At 50.5% G+C, this 16,932-nt stretch overlaps 1 protein-coding gene across 1 annotated transcript; it reads left to right on the top strand.

The window, feature by feature from the left end:
- The first annotated feature begins 837 nt into the window (after window positions 1-837).
- MCM2 (minichromosome maintenance complex component 2) lies at window positions 838-13,718 on the top strand. The gene is made up of 16 exons (XM_036391309.1): window positions 838-901; window positions 1,346-1,533; window positions 2,098-2,273; window positions 2,895-3,158; window positions 4,213-4,432; window positions 4,682-4,889; window positions 5,549-5,683; window positions 5,865-6,056; window positions 7,211-7,304; window positions 7,812-8,062; window positions 8,316-8,442; window positions 8,667-8,779; window positions 8,900-9,142; window positions 9,920-10,102; window positions 11,626-11,781; window positions 12,654-13,718. Exons 1-16 carry the CDS (start codon window positions 896-898, stop codon window positions 12,762-12,764), a joined length of 2,667 nt encoding a protein of 888 aa, XP_036247202.1. The 5' UTR covers window positions 838-895; the 3' UTR covers window positions 12,765-13,718.
- The last annotated feature ends 3,214 nt before the right edge of the window (window positions 13,719-16,932 follow it).

Genomic DNA, 16,932 nt, shown 5'->3' with positions numbered 1-16,932 from the left:
ACCCCAGTCCAGCCAAGAGCACAAATAGCCTGATACTAAACAGTGGTCAGAAACCCTTCAGAGAATGCAGACCTCCAAAATCCAAACCACCTGCTGTTATGCAAGGCCCTGCGGCCTGGAAGGTAGCATTCCATCTCTTTGCCAAACATCAGCCCCATTGCTTGTCTCTCTGAATTCCTCTTCCAGTCTCTGTGCGACAGGTGCTCTTCTTCGGTTCCTCTCACAAATGGCATTTGCTCGCTGCACTGAACAGTTGGAAAGACAGATGTGTGATTTGTGTGTTCTTCAGAATGGCTCTGATCAGCCCCCTGTTACTTCCAGCATATACAGGCTTGCATTAAAAAAACAAAACAAACCAAACCCCCCCCAAAACCTAAACAACAATAACAACAAAAACTAACCAACCAACCAAAAAAAAAAAAACAAACAACCCAAAAAAACAACCAACAAAAAAAAACCCTAAAACAAACAAACAACCAACCCCCCCCCAAACACAAAATGCCAGAACCTCCTTCCCACCTCTTGTAGTTTCAGCGTGAATCAGAACAAAGACGATTGAACTGGGTCAGTGGCAAACCCGGTCAAGCAAGGCTTGATTTTAGCTCCCGCAGAGGCAATCGTGAGCACAGGAATTCACAGTGGGATCTCTGCCGTGCCTCGGGCTCCCAGGAGGAGGAGACCCCTCAAGCCCAGAGGGAAATGTTTGCCAAAGTTTGTTAGTGCCGCTCACCAGCCTCCCGAGCCCCCAGACCCGGGGATGGCCCTAGGTCCCGCCCGCTCATGCATATTCACAAGGAGGCGGGGCCCGTCTATCCATTATTCATGAGGTTTCGCGCGCTTTCGTGACCACGTGGTTTGGTTTTCGCGCGGAATCCGGGCGCAGGAAGCGGCGGTGATGGCGGTGAGTGGCCGTGCCGGGGGAGCCGATCATTTGGGGTCCCATCTCCACGAGTGCGGGCCCTCGTTCTCCCCGCTGCCGGGCACTTGGCGCTGCGGGGTCCAGAGAGGATTTCAGGGGTGGGGGGCAGATCCTGAGGGCGCGCCCGGCGGTGGCTCCCGGAACGCCGGGGGAATTTTCCCGCGTTCCCGGCGCCGGGAGCAGAGAGCCGGGCCGGGGCGCGATCGGACCCTTCCCTCCGCTCCGGCTGCGCTGCGAGGGTGGATTTACCCCCGTATCTCCCGCCCTACCGCCCCCAGCCCCCAATATGTTTCCATTGTCATTTGCGAGGAGGGCTAAATATTATAAGTCACGGGTGATCCATATACCCTCCCTTCTGACGGGCAGAGGCTCCTGGAGGCACTAGCCCCCTCTCCCCTGCCCTCACCCTTACTCCTGTCCCTGCAGGATTCCTCCGAGTCGCAGGCAGCGGTGACCAGCCCCGTGCGGAGCTCCCGCCGCGGCGATGCCTTCACGTCCAGCCCCGGTCGGGACCTGCCCCCCTTCGAGGATGAGTCCGAAGGGCTCCTGGGGACCGAGGGGCTCCCCGAAGAGGAGGAAGAAGGGGAAGAGCTCATTGGGGAAGGGATGGAAAGGTAAGAAAATCGTTCCGGGGGTTGTGTGCGGTGATGGGGTGCTGGGGATGTCGGTGCAGCGAGACATGGAGGGAGCTCTCAGGCCTTGAGGGATCCCTCTGCTGTGCTGGCAGCTGGGGTGACAGGGCTGAAGAGCTGCTGGACAATGGAGAAAAGGTCAGAGCATGATGTCATTTAGGTCCTGGGAGAACTAAGCAAAGTGCCATCCTGGTCCTGGCTGGGTAAACCAGGATCTGCCTGGGTGTGTGATGTGCATTCAGCCCAGCTCTGTTTCTCCAGGCATGAATTTTGATGTTTTACTCAGCAAGGTCTGTCGTCAAACTGAACTTTAAAACACAAAGGCTTGAATGCTGGCATTCCTAATCATGGTTTTGGAGCCCTTTGCATTCCTAACCATGGTGCAAGAGCCCTTTTACTGCAGGGCATCTTCCACTGGGAAGTGCCTTCCTGCTCAACACCGTTCTGTCTGCTGCAGAACTGTCCTGACACCTGCCCAGCAGTAGCTGGAGAAGGGCTGCAGAGTTGCTTTCCTGGCCTGATTCCCTGCTCTCTGTGTGTGTGTAGGGACTACCGGCCCATCCCAGAACTGGATGTGTACGAAGCAGAGGGCCTGGCCCTGGATGATGAAGATGTGGAGGAGCTGACTGCCAGCCAAAGGGAAGCTGCCGAGCGAGTGATGAGGCAGCGGGACCGCGAGCTGGAGCAGGGCATGGGCCGCATGAGGAGGGGGCTGCTCTACGGTAGGTGCAGTGTGCTGTACCACCCTGGGGATTGATAATAAACTCACCCTTGGGGGGAGCTGGGCTCTCTGCTCTCAGTTTTGCAGGGAGATTGCTAGAGCTCCAGTGTGCCTGGGCTCTTTATGAAATCACTGGCTGTGGGCTTGGCTGGATTCCCCAGTGCAGGATCCCTTTCCTTTGGGTTTCCTCGGAGCTCATTTGGTGTCCTTCTGGTCACTGCTGAAACAAATTTAGGATCCTGGGCCTCTATCAAAGGATTGGGGCTCTACCAAGCAGTGCTGTAGAGTTTGTTGGTGTTGGTGCTCCTGTACAGACTTTTGCGGGCTGAATGGAAGGGCCTTTGCTGCACTTTCAAGCTCATTCCTTGGTAAGGGCATTAATAGACTTGAATGTGTGCTGTTGTGTACAAATCTTCAAATTCACACCCTTAAAGTCTTGACTATGCCGTGGAAGATGTAGGAGCAAGTCTAGAACTGGATTTAGGCTGGACCTGGGATGTCTCTTGGTTTGTATCCCAGGCTGTGACCTCTTCTTGCACAGCCTCTGCAATCCCACTGGGACTAACCCATAGAGGGGGAATGGGAATCCCAGATCCTGAGCAGTTTTTCCTTCCACCCCTAGACAGTGATGATGAGGATGAAGACCGTCCTGCCCGGAAGAGGCGGCTGGCGGAGCGGGCTGCCGAAGGCTTGGAGGAGGAGGATGAGGACATGATTGAGAGCATTGAGAACCTGGAGGACATGAAAGGGCACTCAGTGCGGGAGTGGGTTTCCATGGCAGCACCCCGGCTTGAGATCTATCACCGCTTCAAGAACTTCCTGAAGACCCATGTGGATGACCATGGGCACAATGTCTTCAAGGAGAGGATCAGTGACATGTGCAAAGGTAGGGCTGAGTCACTGGAGGCTCTCTCATTCTTTATGTGGGTCACGGTACTTTGTGGTGATCCAGTACAGACGTGGGTATTTTGCTGCCTGCCCTCTTTGTTCCAGACATTGAATCAGCACTTCAAGAAAGACTGATGCTGATGGAGATAAATGAATAATGGAAACATGTCTAGTGTCTTCTTTGATTCTGGCTGACTAATTAGAAGGCCCCTGGCGTCTGCTCCTCATTAATATTCATTTTGTAGAAATGCTAGCAGAAGAATATGTGGGGCAGCAGACAGTGGTCTGCAAGTTTGTGATCTGAAAGAGACAACAATTGCTTGCTGTCTGCACCAGTTACTTTCTCACACTGGAAACTGCATTATCCAGCAAGGGGACACAAATAGACCTTGTGACTTTGGAAACTGTGTCAGTGTTGTAGCCTTGTATTCTGACTAGCCACTGCCAGAAGAAACAGTCATTAAGGCTGTCATTGATGAGTTTTAAAAGCAGAAATTGTCACATCTAGGAACAGCTCATGTAGCTGTACTTGTTGTATTTCTTCTTTATATTGAGCAGAAGCTTGAGCAGTGGAACAGGATCAATTTTGTAAAGCTAGGAAATAAAAGGCATTTGTCTCATCCATTTCCACGAACATAAGACACAGGAGGTTTTTGCCAACCATTCAGCACACATAATGTCTCTCCTATTAACTTCTGTTTCCTGGAGGTCTCTGAGAGAATTGTATATTGGGCTGAGGCTTTTGAATTTCAGGAACAGTGAGCCTGGGAAGTATTTGTGCAAAACTGGGGAGGAACAATCACAAGCTTGGTACTGATAAAGAATTCGTTGGAGAAATAAATTTAAAAGAGTTTTCCACCCATTTTCAAATTGTTAATCTCTAACAAGTTTTCCCCAATTTTCAAATTGTTAATTTCTAAACTTTGGGAAAGGTGCAGAGATCTATTAACTGCAGCCTGCAAGATACAGGCTTGTATGTCCTGGTTATCCTTTGCAAACTCCTTGAGAAATGAACAGGCTGAAATTACAATTCACCACATCTTTTTCTTAAGAGAACAGAGAGAGTCTGGTGGTGAACTATGAGGATCTGGCAGCCCAGGAGCATGTCCTTGCCTACTTTCTGCCTGAGGCCCCAGCAGAGATGCTGAAGATCTTTGATGAAGCAGCCAAGGAAGTGGTGCTGGCCATGTACCCCAAGTACGATCGCATTGCTCAGGAGATCCACGTCCGTATCTCCCACCTCCCTCTGGTGGAAGAGCTGCGGTCACTCAGGTAAGAGCAGAGCTACCAGCAGTGGCTCTGGGGCTTGCTTTAGGCTTTGGGATGCTCAGGACTCACCTGAGAGCTAAACCTCTATGTAAGTCTAACAGGATAGCTGAGCTTAGCACAGGGAGAAATCATACTAAGGATGAACTTTCAGCATCCCTGAGGTAAACTTGTGCCTTGCAGCAGGAGTATTTCTGGAGGGTGTTTTGCCTTCTGATGCCTGCAGGCATCTGGCATATCTCTGTCTTTCCTCAGGCAGCTGCACTTGAATCAGTTGATCCGGACCAGTGGAGTGGTGACAAGTTGCACAGGGGTCCTGCCTCAGCTCAGCATGGTCAAATACAACTGCAGCAAGTGCAACTTCATCCTAGGACCCTTTTTCCAGTCACAGAACCAGGAGGTGAAACCTGGTTCCTGTCCAGAGTGTCAGTCTCTTGGCCCATTTGAAATCAACATGGAAGAGGTAAGAGACTGTGTGCTTGCCTGGATGAGAGTGGCTGCTCATCCTGCTCCGCTGCCTGTTCCTCACAGCCCTGCTTTGACTCCCACCCTTTGAACAGCTTGCTGTGGCTAGAATGGTCTTCTGCTATATCCAGGCAGCTGTGAAGACAGGTCTGAGCTCTTGACCTGTTCTTGACTCAGTTTATCAACCAAAAGTAATTTATTGCCACACTGTAGGTGTTTGGATTGAATCTTTTGCTACAATCATCTTTGTGGTACACAGTTACTTATTCCTATTTTAGAAATGCAGACTCAAGCTGTCCAGATCCTCTTCCCAGTTAGGTCAGTTTGTCCTGATCTGTCAGCTAAGGAAACCAGAGAGCAAAATCATTGATGTGGAACTTCTGACTTTCATTCTTTGCTTTGATACCTTTAACCATCACAAGTGGAGCATTCTTCTCCTAGGAACTGATCTAGTATTTGGGTGGACAAACACAGTGGAGGCTTTCCTGTCCCCAGTATTGCCTATCACACCCTGGAATTGCTCCTCACAACCTCCATCCTCCCATGTCCATAATTTTCTAACTGAAGTCTTGGAATGGCCGTTCTCTCTGAGGTGCCTGTGAAGAGCCATGCTGGTGCCTGCTGGACCAGCTGGGTAACTTGGCTTTGTTGCTGCAGACAGTGTATCAGAACTACCAGCGCATCAAGATCCAGGAGAGCCCAGGGAAGGTGGCTGCGGGCAGGCTGCCCCGCTCCAAGGATGCCATTCTCCTGGCTGACCTGGTGGACAGCTGCAAGCCAGGAGATGAGATTGTGAGTACATTGCTCAAGTCTTGGGAGAGCACAGGGTATTTTTAAATTCTGACAGTGACATCACAGGAATATCTATGGGGATGGGGGTGCTGTCCTCGAATGCATTTGAGCCTTACCTTAGAATGGAGAAGGGGCTGTTTTGTACTGTGCAGGCACTGACAGAGCATTTCCTGCTTCCCAGGAGCTGACAGGGATCTACCACAACAACTATGATGGCTCCTTGAACACTGCCAATGGGTTCCCAGTGTTTGCAACTGTGATCCTGGCCAACCACATTGCCAAGAAGGACAACAAGCTGGCTGTTGGGGAGCTGACTGATGAAGATGTGAAAGTGATTGTGGGTCTGTCCAAGGATGAGCAAATTGGGGAGAAGGTGGGTCAGCCTCAGACATCCCTTCTTTTCCTGTTGATAGCTTGCCATCACCTGGCAGCTGGATCAGAAAATGGGTCAGAAAATGGGTCAGCTGGCCAAACAGTGGTTAAGGAACCCAGAAATCCCAGTTCTCTCTGAATGGTCTTCTGTAGCTCTCAGACAGCTGCTGGTGAGAGTCAGTTACAGGAGGGAAATAAATAAGGAACCTCCCTTGTACCTTTGGAGGTAAAATTTTCTGCTTCTCCCTTTCCTTCTACATCGCTACAGGGCTAGAAAACAGGTGAGAGACACTCAGACAGTGCTTACCTCTGATCAGTTTTTTCTCTCTGTGTCTTAAAAGCCAAGGGGCAGAAGTGTTCTGTGAGGCCAGTGACTGCATCTCCAGTCCCCTAAAGGGGATATTATTGCTCAGCTTAAGTTGTGGTAGAGATTTTAGCTTTGGGGGGTATTAGATATGCTAAGACCTGAATCCAGTACTTTAAAGAACAAGCCCCTGGATTGGTGCCTGTTCAACCTCACTTGGGTCAGATTTAATTTCTGTAATGAGGGACTTTGCTCCATTGCCTTAGCTGTGCTGTTGTTACAGTGACTGCTGTTGCAGTGGATGCAGCAGCTTCAGTTGAGCCAGGAGTTTTCTAACATGAGTAGTCTCCAGCATCAGGTTATTTTCAAAATACCCTTGAGGAAGTAAGCTAGTTGTTTGTAATATTTGGCTATGAAAACAATTCATGTGTGGCACAGCCCATTCAAGTACTGTCATGTGCAGGGAGTCAGCCTCTGATCAAGGTCCCCAGCTTTACAGGAGCTGATAACAGGCACTGTGGTGTGCCTTGTGTAGAACAGGGTTGTGGAGGCAGTGGCAGCAGCTTCCAGCACCAGACTAAATAATCTGCCATGCCACAACAGCACCATTTTTGTGAAACTCCTTTAGGCAACAATGGGTGGGTCATCACCTTTGAAAAAGGCCTCACACTCTGGATAATAAAGCACTCTTTGGAGACAGCAATATCTTAAGAGTAGCTTTAGATATGGCACTTTGCTGATGTTCATGCAAGATTCTGTTCAGAATGGGAATTGGTATTCCCTGGACAACTCCTCTGGTTTCAGAATGGGAATTGGTATTCCCTGGACAACTCCTCTGGTTTCCCTTTCAGATTTTTGCCAGCATTGCCCCATCTATTTATGGACATGAAGATATCAAGAGGGGCTTGGCTTTAGCTCTCTTTGGTGGAGAGCCCAAAAACCCAGGTGAGTATCACTTGTGTCCTTTGGTCCTGCCTCACTCAGGGAGGGTAAAGGGACTGGGGTTTGTCCGTGGCAACAAGATTACAACAAGAGTGGTTAGAGTTGTCTGAGTGGCTTGGTAACAGACAGTGTATAGCAGATCTATGATTGAACTGGATCTTTTATCACACTGAAAACTCTGGTGTGACAGTAGAAATGCTATGACTAAAAACAGCTCCTGCTGCAAACCCAGGCAAGTTTTTATCCCTCCTCTAGGAGGTCATGTTTAATGCTCCTTCAGAGGTTTGACCTTATGGCACCCTGATTTGTTATCATCTCCTTAGAAGGATGTGTCAACAAGGTTAGAAAATCTGTTTTACAAAGATAACTGACTTTCTTTCCCCCTCAACTTTCCTGTAAACTGGTTGCCAGGCCTGCTGGTTGCCCTCTCTTCAGCTTTGTGGTGCTCAGGGCAGGGTTGCTGCCAAGCCATGCACGCTCTGCCACATGGTTTTCCTATTGCTTTTGTAGGTGGCAAACACAAAGTTCGTGGTGACATCAACGTGCTTCTGTGTGGAGACCCTGGTACTGCAAAATCACAGTTTCTTAAATATATAGAGAAGGTGTCAAGCAGAGCAATTTTCACCACTGGTCAGGGTGCTTCTGCTGTGGGCCTCACAGCCTACGTGCAGAGGCACCCAGTCAGCAAGGAGTGGACTTTGGAGGCAGGAGCCCTTGTGCTGGCTGACAGAGGTGTCTGCCTGATTGATGAATTTGACAAGGTGAGCCCAGCTTCATCTCTCTGTGAAGGATTAGCTGTGAAGTGACCAGCTGTGTCTCTGTCCTCTGAGGACACACTGTAACTCATGGTGACATCTCCCAGATGACCCAAGTACCTACAGTTTGCTTAGGCCCTTGCTGGTCCATAGTGCAGTTTGCTGCCTTTTCAGAGCATCTGGAGCTGATTGCCCTTGGTGTGTTTGGCAGTGGGGGACAGACATAGTTTCACTCTAAATCATTCTTGCTTTCCTGTAGATGAATGATCAAGATAGGACCAGCATCCACGAAGCCATGGAACAGCAAAGCATTTCCATCTCCAAAGCAGGCATTGTCACATCCTTGCAAGCTCGCTGCACCATTGTTGCTGCTGCCAATCCCATAGGTAAGTGCTGAGAGACTACAGGACCATCTCAGCATAACTCCAGGGCCATAAGAGCTGTGGCACAGCTTCTCTTCCTCTGCCTGGTTCCTTCAAGTCTGGAGCAGAGATCAAGCAAGCAGGAAGGTCTTCAGTAACATACTGGGGGTCTGTCCTTCCTGCAGAGCTCCAGCCCTGGGGCCTGTTTGACCTGGATTAATTATTATTATTATTGACCTGTGACCCAGGTGGGCGATACGACCCGTCGCTGACGTTCTCAGAGAACGTGGACCTGACAGAGCCCATCATCTCTCGGTTTGATATTCTCTGTGTGGTGAGGGACACAGTGGACCCAGTGCAGGTAGGGGCTGTGCCAGGAATCAGTGTGTGCAGGGCCTCAGTGCTCAGCTGCAGCTCCCCATTGAGGTTTTTCTGTCCACTGAGCGTGCTCACTGTCTGTTGGTGCTCTGCTCTCTTGCAGGATGAAATGCTTGCCCGGTTCGTTGTTGGCAGCCATGTCAAGCACCACCCAAGCAGCAAGGAGGCAGTGAATGGGGACACCAATGAGGTCATCCTTCCCAACACCTATGGGGTTGAACCCATTCCTCAAGAGATTCTGAGGAAATATATCGTCTATGCCAAAGAGAAGGTCCACCCCAAACTCAACCAGATGGACCAGGACAAGGTGGCCAGGATGTACAGTGACCTCAGGAAGGAGTCTATGGTGAGAATACTGACAAAGGGAGGGAGGAACTGTATGTATCTAGACTGCAAATTAGCCTGAGACTGTTCCAGCATATGTTGACACATTCTTGCCATTCCTATCACAGAAGTCTGTGCCACTGTTCTGTGAGAGACAGGCAGATCCTGCAGTGTCTGCTGAACAGATGATTCTTAGACATCTAAGTGCAGAGTCTCGCCTGTTGATGATGTGTGGACTGATGGGCGGGACACATGTACAGTGCCTGCCATGGCGAAGTCCTTTTGTTGTCACCCAGTCTGGCAGGCCTGCAGGAGATGTTTGCATTCACTCAGATCCACATGCTCCTGGTACTTTACAGGGAGCCATTATCTGTAGAAATGCCCTTCTCTTTTGTCAGTGGGATGTCTCAGGCTCATTTCATGCTCACCAAGTGAAAGAAGAACTTGTTGAGGTGTGAGGGAGATTTTTTGGAGCTTGGGAAACCTATACCTGTTTTGATTGACATTTTGTTTCTTTAACTTCTAAAATTTACTGGAGGAAACTAGATTCTAGGCTAATCTTGGAAAGGCCCTAAACAGTGTCACAGAGCGACCCCACAACATCCCCTTGCACTGTGCTGAATTCAGAGGAGCAGGGAAGCTGTGCCAGGCTGTGTGGCCGTGCCAGCAGGTGGCAGAGCCTCCTTATCCTGAGTCACCCTCAGAGGTGCAGAGAGCTCCTGCAGTGTGAAAGGAGCTGGGTCCTGGCCCACAAGGCACCCGTCTTGCCCCTTCATTGATGTGTTTCCTCCTCCCCCAGGCCACGGGCAGCATCCCCATCACGGTGCGGCACATCGAGTCCATGATCCGCATGGCCGAGGCGCACGCCCGCATGCACCTGCGCGATTACGTGGTGGAGGACGACGTCAACATGGCCATCAGGGTGATGCTGGAGAGCTTCATCGACACGCAGAAGTTCAGTGTCATGCGGAGCATGCGCAAGGTTGGTGTCGTCTTACTGCAGGGGTTCCATACTGGTGTCTCCTTATCACACAATAGTTTCACACCTTCTTGGTGTTTCTCATGGGCAGCTGCTCAGAACACTGACTCTTTCTTCTCAAAGCAGCCAACTGACTCCAGTTCCCTTCTCAACACCACCCCACTCTTTTATAGCACTCTTCTTCTCATTGGTTACAGCTGTGGCCTGTTAAAGTCAGGCTTGCTCCTAATCTTTGATAACTGGCCTAGCTGCAACTCCTTAGGGGTAAAATTACTTCCTACACTATCTTTATTTTCTTATATTCTATCCCCCTACACAAGGTGGGCACCACCTGAGCTGGGGGCTGGAGCTGCACCCAGGACCCACAGGTTCAGCTGCAGCTCCTTGCACTGCCCTGGCTGTGGGAAGAGACTTCGTGCTCTGCAGGGGTTTGTCCTGTGGAGACAGGTACTGAGCCTGTGTAAGTACTGTGGGTCTGAAGTGTCAAGGAAGTTCCCTGTCTGACCATCCAGGAGCCCCTCTGGCAGTCACACTAACACCACCTGGGACCAAGGCCACTTCACAGCTACACACACCAAACTCACAGTCAGACAAGGTTTCCTTACCAGCTTGACCCCAGGTTTTCCTGTAGCAAAGTCTCAAGCGTCTGGATACTTAAAATAATTCCGTCATTGTGCAATAACAGCTCAAGCTGGGTGCCTTTGAGGAGGGACCCCAAACAAGGCACTGTTCCCTGACTGCCCCTCATTAGTGTGTGGTGAGGCAATGGCATTGTTGGGTCTGAGAAGGAAGTGTACCTTGAGCTTCTGACTCAAAAGCACTGCCATGTCTACTCTTTTTTGACACCTTCCCTACTATTTTGGCACAGGACACCTGCTGCTGCCACTGCCAGGTGATCAAGCCAAGCAGGCAGTTTGTTTCTTCATGTTTTTATTGGGCTCTCAGGGTACAGTTAACCACAGGGTAGCACTCACTGTGGGTTAGTGTGCAGCCTGCCCTGTTCTCTGAGTAGCAGGGGCTGGCTCTGAACAGCTCTTGGCTGGCTGCACGCTGGCATTTATCCACTGTTGAGTGTCTGCCCTCTGTCTGGACGACTCGTGGCCTCTCTCTTTGGCCTCAAACAGCCAGCCAAGTATGAGCGTCTGCTGGGGAGGCACAGGGCAGTCTGGGTTAAGGGAAACTGCTCTGTGCCTTGCCCAGGGCCAGCCCTCCCATGGCTGTGTCCCTGTGGGCAGCACAACCCCACTGTAGTGCTCTGCTAGCCCCCAAGAGGCACCAGCCCCCCTACAGAGAATCCAGATGGGAATAAAAGCAGTCAGCAGGGGAGTTGTGGCTGTCAGAGGGCTGCCACTGCATGTGCAGGTGGCAGCTTGGCACGGCCATAGTCACTTGAGATACACTAAGGGCACAGGTGACAGCAGTGTCACTGTGTTCCCCCCTCTGTGGCAGGAGGGGGTTGGCTGGTGCTGGGCACTGCAGTGTGTCACTGCTCTGATCCTCATGGCTCATCTCACTCTCCCTCCCAGACTTTCTCCCGCTACCTCTCATTCAAGCGGGACAACAACGAGCTGCTGCTGTTCATCTTGAAGCAGCTGATTGCAGAGCAGGTGATGTACCAGAGGAACCGCTACGGAGCCCAGCAGGACACCATCGAGGTCCCTGAGAAGGACCTGGTGGACAAGGTATGGGCTTAGAGCCAGCTGCCTCTGGGACTGCTTCATGCTCTCTCTGCAGCCTCAGAACCAGAGGCATTCTGAGGCTTCTGACTTCCCTTCCTGCATTATGATACTATAAAAAAGACTGGTGTTAATCAATATAACCCAGCATCAGGATTGTCTCCTCTGCATATGCTCCTCTTGTTTGGAAGTTCTGTATTCTTCCCTCTCTGTTCTCATACACCCCCATAAAGCTTTGGGGTTGGAATGGTAAATCCTTATGCAGGTGAATGAGAACTCAAGTTCCCTGGTATCTGCATTTGAAGAAGCAAAAAGCAGAAAAATCTGTGTATGAACTTTTCCAATCCCTCCTGAGGCTAGCTTGCCTTCTTAATGCATCTTCATGGTCGTCCAAAGGTTGCACTTATGACTTGGCCTTTCTTGCAAAACTATTGACCTTGCTTGGCACTAGAGCAGTGTGGTTTAGTGCTTTTCTGCCCTTTGCATCAGATGTGCAGAGTAACTACTTCCAAAGCCACAGCTTGGTGTTGCCAGGGTGACCACTCCCAGCCAGATGTCTCCCTTGCAAAACTCTCCTCTCCTGCTGGATGAGGTTTTGGGGACTTTTGGATAGGAGTTACATTTTGTCTCTGCTGGAAGTAAAAGGACATGCTGAGAGCAGGCAGATGCTGAGCCAGCATCCTCTCTTGGCTCAGCTCAGCACTGCCAGGGCTCCTTCCTCCTGACCTGCAGTCTGCCCTGCTACTGCAGCTCTGGTTCCTGCTGAGCAGAGCAGAGATTGCTGACTGTCAAATTTTATGCAGCCTCTGCTGTGGAAAACCACATGGTTCTTACTTTGATTAAATAAACATTTACCTCTCCCCTCTTCCTCCTCCCAGGCTCGGCAGATCAACATCCACAACCTCTCAGCCTTCTATGACAGTGAAGTGTTCAAGATGAATCGCTTCAGCCGGGATGTGAAACGAAAGCTGATTGTCCAGCAGTTCTGAGCTGGAGCAGAGCCTGCCACATGCTCCTGTGAGATGAGACCTCCATCTTCCAGCCCTCCAGGATGCTGCAGAGATCCTGAGCCAGAGGGACTAGGCTGCACATCCTCTGCTTGCTTCGTGCCTTATGGATTAAGGGAGTGCTGAGCTGCTGAAGACCTTGTGAATAGAACAGAATTAAGTAGTTAAATGCCCTGTCAAGTCTGTTTAGCAACTTTGTTCACTATTTTGCCTTGTAGCTAAGCACAGCAGGGAGAGAATTGCTGGCCCTCTACATGACATGTTTTCTGTTTGTTTGTCACTAGTTGTTATGGGCTCCTCTGCAGGAGGGACCAAGTGGGAGCATTTGGAAAGCATTATCCATCCTCCTTGGATTGCAAGCACCCTCAGGGATTCTCTGTTCCCATCTCTGGTGACTGTACAGCCTGATGGGTGATAATTGAAACTGCTTTCCACTCTCCATGAACCAGCAGCCAGCCTCTGCTCCAGGCCTTTGTGCCTGACACTTGACATTTCCCCAGGTCCCCACATGGGTTGACCTTGTGCTTGGTTTCTGCAGGGGAGGAGGGGGGAGACAGAGGAAGATAAGAAATAAAACAAAACATAGCTCTTTCTGATCTTAATGATGATCTGTTTGGACACTGAAAACTCCTTCAGTACCTGCTGGGGAATCTCCAGAATCCAGAGTGGAGAGGCTTCCCTTGCCTTAGTGGATGTTATCTCTGTGTAGCTGTCAGCAGGTGTGAATTTACAGCTGAATCCATGTGCTACCTTTGACACCTAAACTGAACACCCTCTCTCACACCCATTTGTTGAGGGTGAAGTTCCCATGGTGCTGGTTTTGGGCACGGCAGTGGAGGAGGCCTAAGCTGGATGTGTTCAGGGAGGACAGGGTGGGCTCAGTGTTCACATGCAATTTTCTTAGTCTGTGTGTTTTAAATAAATTTTTTTTCAATACTTCTGCATTTCCTCTTTTGGTAACTCCTGCCACCAAGAGTGGAAGTAAGAGCTTAAGTGAGCAGCCTGGATGCTGTGTGAACTGCTCAGCAGTTTGTGGGGTTAGGTTTGGGTACAATCACATCTCATGTTTGCTCTTCAGGTTAGTAGGAAGGGCCAGTGCTGGCTCTCAGCTGTAGCTGAGACATCTGTGGACTGATAGCAGGACACTTGCCCTGGACCATGCTGTGAATGCTGCCATGCCCACCAAGGACCTGCCTGCAGTGGTTCCTTCCCTGTCTGTTTATGTTTGTATCCCATTGTGACTGTCCCATCACAGTATTTCCCACCTCCCTTCCTTCACACACTTGGGTCAGACAGCCTTGATTTGCCTTGGCTGCCACTTGGATTCCAATCTGGGAGAAGCAGTAACCCCTCTGCAGGACACAGCTGAGCTCTGCAGTGAATGTGCTTTTTCCTGGCTGGAGCTGTGGGACCTTGTGGCATCTCCAGCCTGAGCTGAGGAGAATTTGTGAGCTGGCTGCTACAGTTGTGTGTGCTGGCCAAGCAGAAGTGTCCCTGGCTGGCAGCACTGGCACCGTGGGGTTTGTCACAGTGATGCGTGTGCGTGTGTGTCCTCCCAGCCTGGAGCCAGCAGTGCCTGAGCCCTGCTGGGGGCTGAGCACATGACTCTCAGCCTGAAACTGCCTCTGTGGGTTGCCTCCTCTGTCTGCCAGCTCCCTCCTGTGTATTTGTTTAACTGTTTTGGCTGTTTCTTCCTCTTCCTACTGGGTCACTGTCTACCAGGGCTTTCTGCAGGCAGCCCATAGAGACACTTGCTGGTATTCCTTCCCTGCCTGAGCAAGCCTTTGCCCCTGAACATGGGCCTGGATCAGGTCTGGGTTGGGGATGCTCAAGCTGTTGTGTGCCTGCACCTGCCTGGTGAGGTTCAGTGTGGTTCCTCAGGGACACAGCTGTTAGCACCTTACCTGAGCTGGATGTGAGGCATCATCACACTCCCAGCATCCAAAACTCCAAAACTCCACATCCAAAACTCACCCCAAGAGACGTGCCTGCAGCCAAGGAAATCTTGGAACTGGAGCCTGCCCGAATTTTCTGGTTCTGCACACACTGCAGTGCTGTGCAACATTCACCCTTTCTTCCTCCTCTAGAATCACATTTCCAGTAATTCCAAGTGTGGTTTCCTGCTGGGTGAGGACTGTGAGAGGACTCTGCCAAAATCCTCTCTGCAGTTTTTGGAAGCACTGATTATTGGATGCCTTTTGGAGAAAGGGGGAGAGCCAGTGGGACACAAACACAGAACGTAAAAGCCTTTGGGATAGGGGGTGAAAAATGGCATTTTCCATTCCAGGAGAGCAGGCAGAGCTTTGGGAAGAGGCAGGGGCAATGCCCCTGGCCAGGAGGGTTTTTTGCTTTTGCTGTGCACTCATTCCTTGACTTTTTCTGGCAGCTCATTCCTGGTTGGAATTCCTGAACATTCCTGGTTGGAACATCCCTGGGGGAACACCCCATGGGCGGTGTGCAAAAAGGAGTTTTTTAAGTCTTAAGGCTCATATCAAAAGACATGTGATCCAGATCTTAGGTCTCTGCTGAGGTCCAGGAAGAGTGAATGTATGGACTCTGACACCCTAAACAGTGAAAGATTCACTTCCCTCTGAGGGTCTTACAGCCCATTCTGTCAGCCACATTGCAGTATCTCTCTCCTGCTGCTTTTATAAACAGTAATGAGGGAATGATGCTGCTGTCTAATAATCAAATAATCATTACTCTGTACTTGGAGGGAAAAACAGCCTTTGTAACAATGAGTAATGCCATTGCAATATACAGTGTCTGAGCTAGAGATAAGCATGGCTGAGAAATAAGCTGCAGCATCAGATCAAATTCAGCCTGCATGTTCTTCAGGACCTTTAGACCTGGAGATGAAAAGTCCTCCACCTCTGCGGACAGTGGCTGTTGATCTTGCTTCCCTCCTGCTTTCTGGTTTTTGCTGCCTCCTTTCACCAAGTCCACTGAATTCAGTGAGAAAACACTCAGAAAGCTGAGTAGGACTTCCTTTTGATTTGCCCATCTGGCCATCTCCTTTGCTGTCTGTGTATTTTGGGGTAAATGATGGACAAAATGGGCTGTAAGTACCCCTGTAAGCAGTCTTTTCCATTTGAGTTCCCATAGCATATATTGTGAGTCTGTGAGAATTAATACTAACAAGATTTTTACAGTCATTTGGTGTGAGTGTATGTCCTTCCAGGGTATTTTTCAGCACTTGCTTAAAATATGGGGAGCAGATAGCACTGTCCCTTATTGCTTTTCACAATTCTTTTATCTCATGAGGTGGGATAGCCACCCATGTTCTAGGACCACCAGCTTGCTGGCTGAATAGCACAGGCATAGCTAAAGGATTTAGACTTTCTTCTTTGCAAATCTGGCGTTTGACTTCATGCCAGTCTGTTAGTTGAAAATTATCAAAATATTTTTGTGAGTTTTCTAATTTTTGGATTAATGCTGGCAGATGTTCAGGGTTCAGGGTCTTATTTTGGGTCGAGAAATCTGTCCCAAAGACTGGGGGGACTCTGGAGCTGTTTGGGAACAGTTCTTTTTCGGAATTCTTTTGTGTCGGGATCAAAGGGTTGGCATTTGCAGGGGCAAAATAATTCTCTGTCTGTCCTGTATTTATTAAAGCAGCTGTCATATTACACCCCCCCCCCCCTCCTCGTTGCACGCTTTGTGTGCATGGATGTGGCTGTGCGGATCAATCGTGATACAAAGTAGTCCCACTCGCTGCTAGGAGAGTAGAAGGGGAAAACGCGGTTGGGTGTTCGGAGATGCGGCCGTGATCCGGGTGCTGCTCGGGTCGGCTGCGGGATGCGGTGGCGGAGGCAGGGAAGCAGACGGCGGGGGTACAGGACGTGGCAGCGGAGGGACATCAGGCATCGGTTGTGCAGGGTTGCGCTCTGCACAACCCCCCGGGGGGGGGGGGGGGGGGGGGGGAAATGTCTCAGTCATGTGACTGTGCTTCGGCTTCTCTCAAGGTCCGGCAGAGGGAGAGACGCGGAAGGATACATGCAAGGCGCTGCAGATTCTGGCTGCTGTGGCGCCGTCTGTAGAGCCGGTGGCGGCGGAAGCGGCGTGACAGGGAACAGGGATGCCGGCTGTGGCTAGACAGCGGCAGGCAGCGGCTCGGAACCGGGACCGGGCTGTACGAAAGCTGCGGAGAAAG

Source organism: Molothrus ater, chromosome 11 (genome assembly GCF_012460135.2).
Source record: "Molothrus ater isolate BHLD 08-10-18 breed brown headed cowbird chromosome 11, BPBGC_Mater_1.1, whole genome shotgun sequence".
Lineage (NCBI taxonomy): Eukaryota > Metazoa > Chordata > Aves > Passeriformes > Icteridae > Molothrus > Molothrus ater.
Note: the sequence above shows the minus strand (reverse complement) of the source record. Positions and strands in the feature narration are given on the sequence as shown.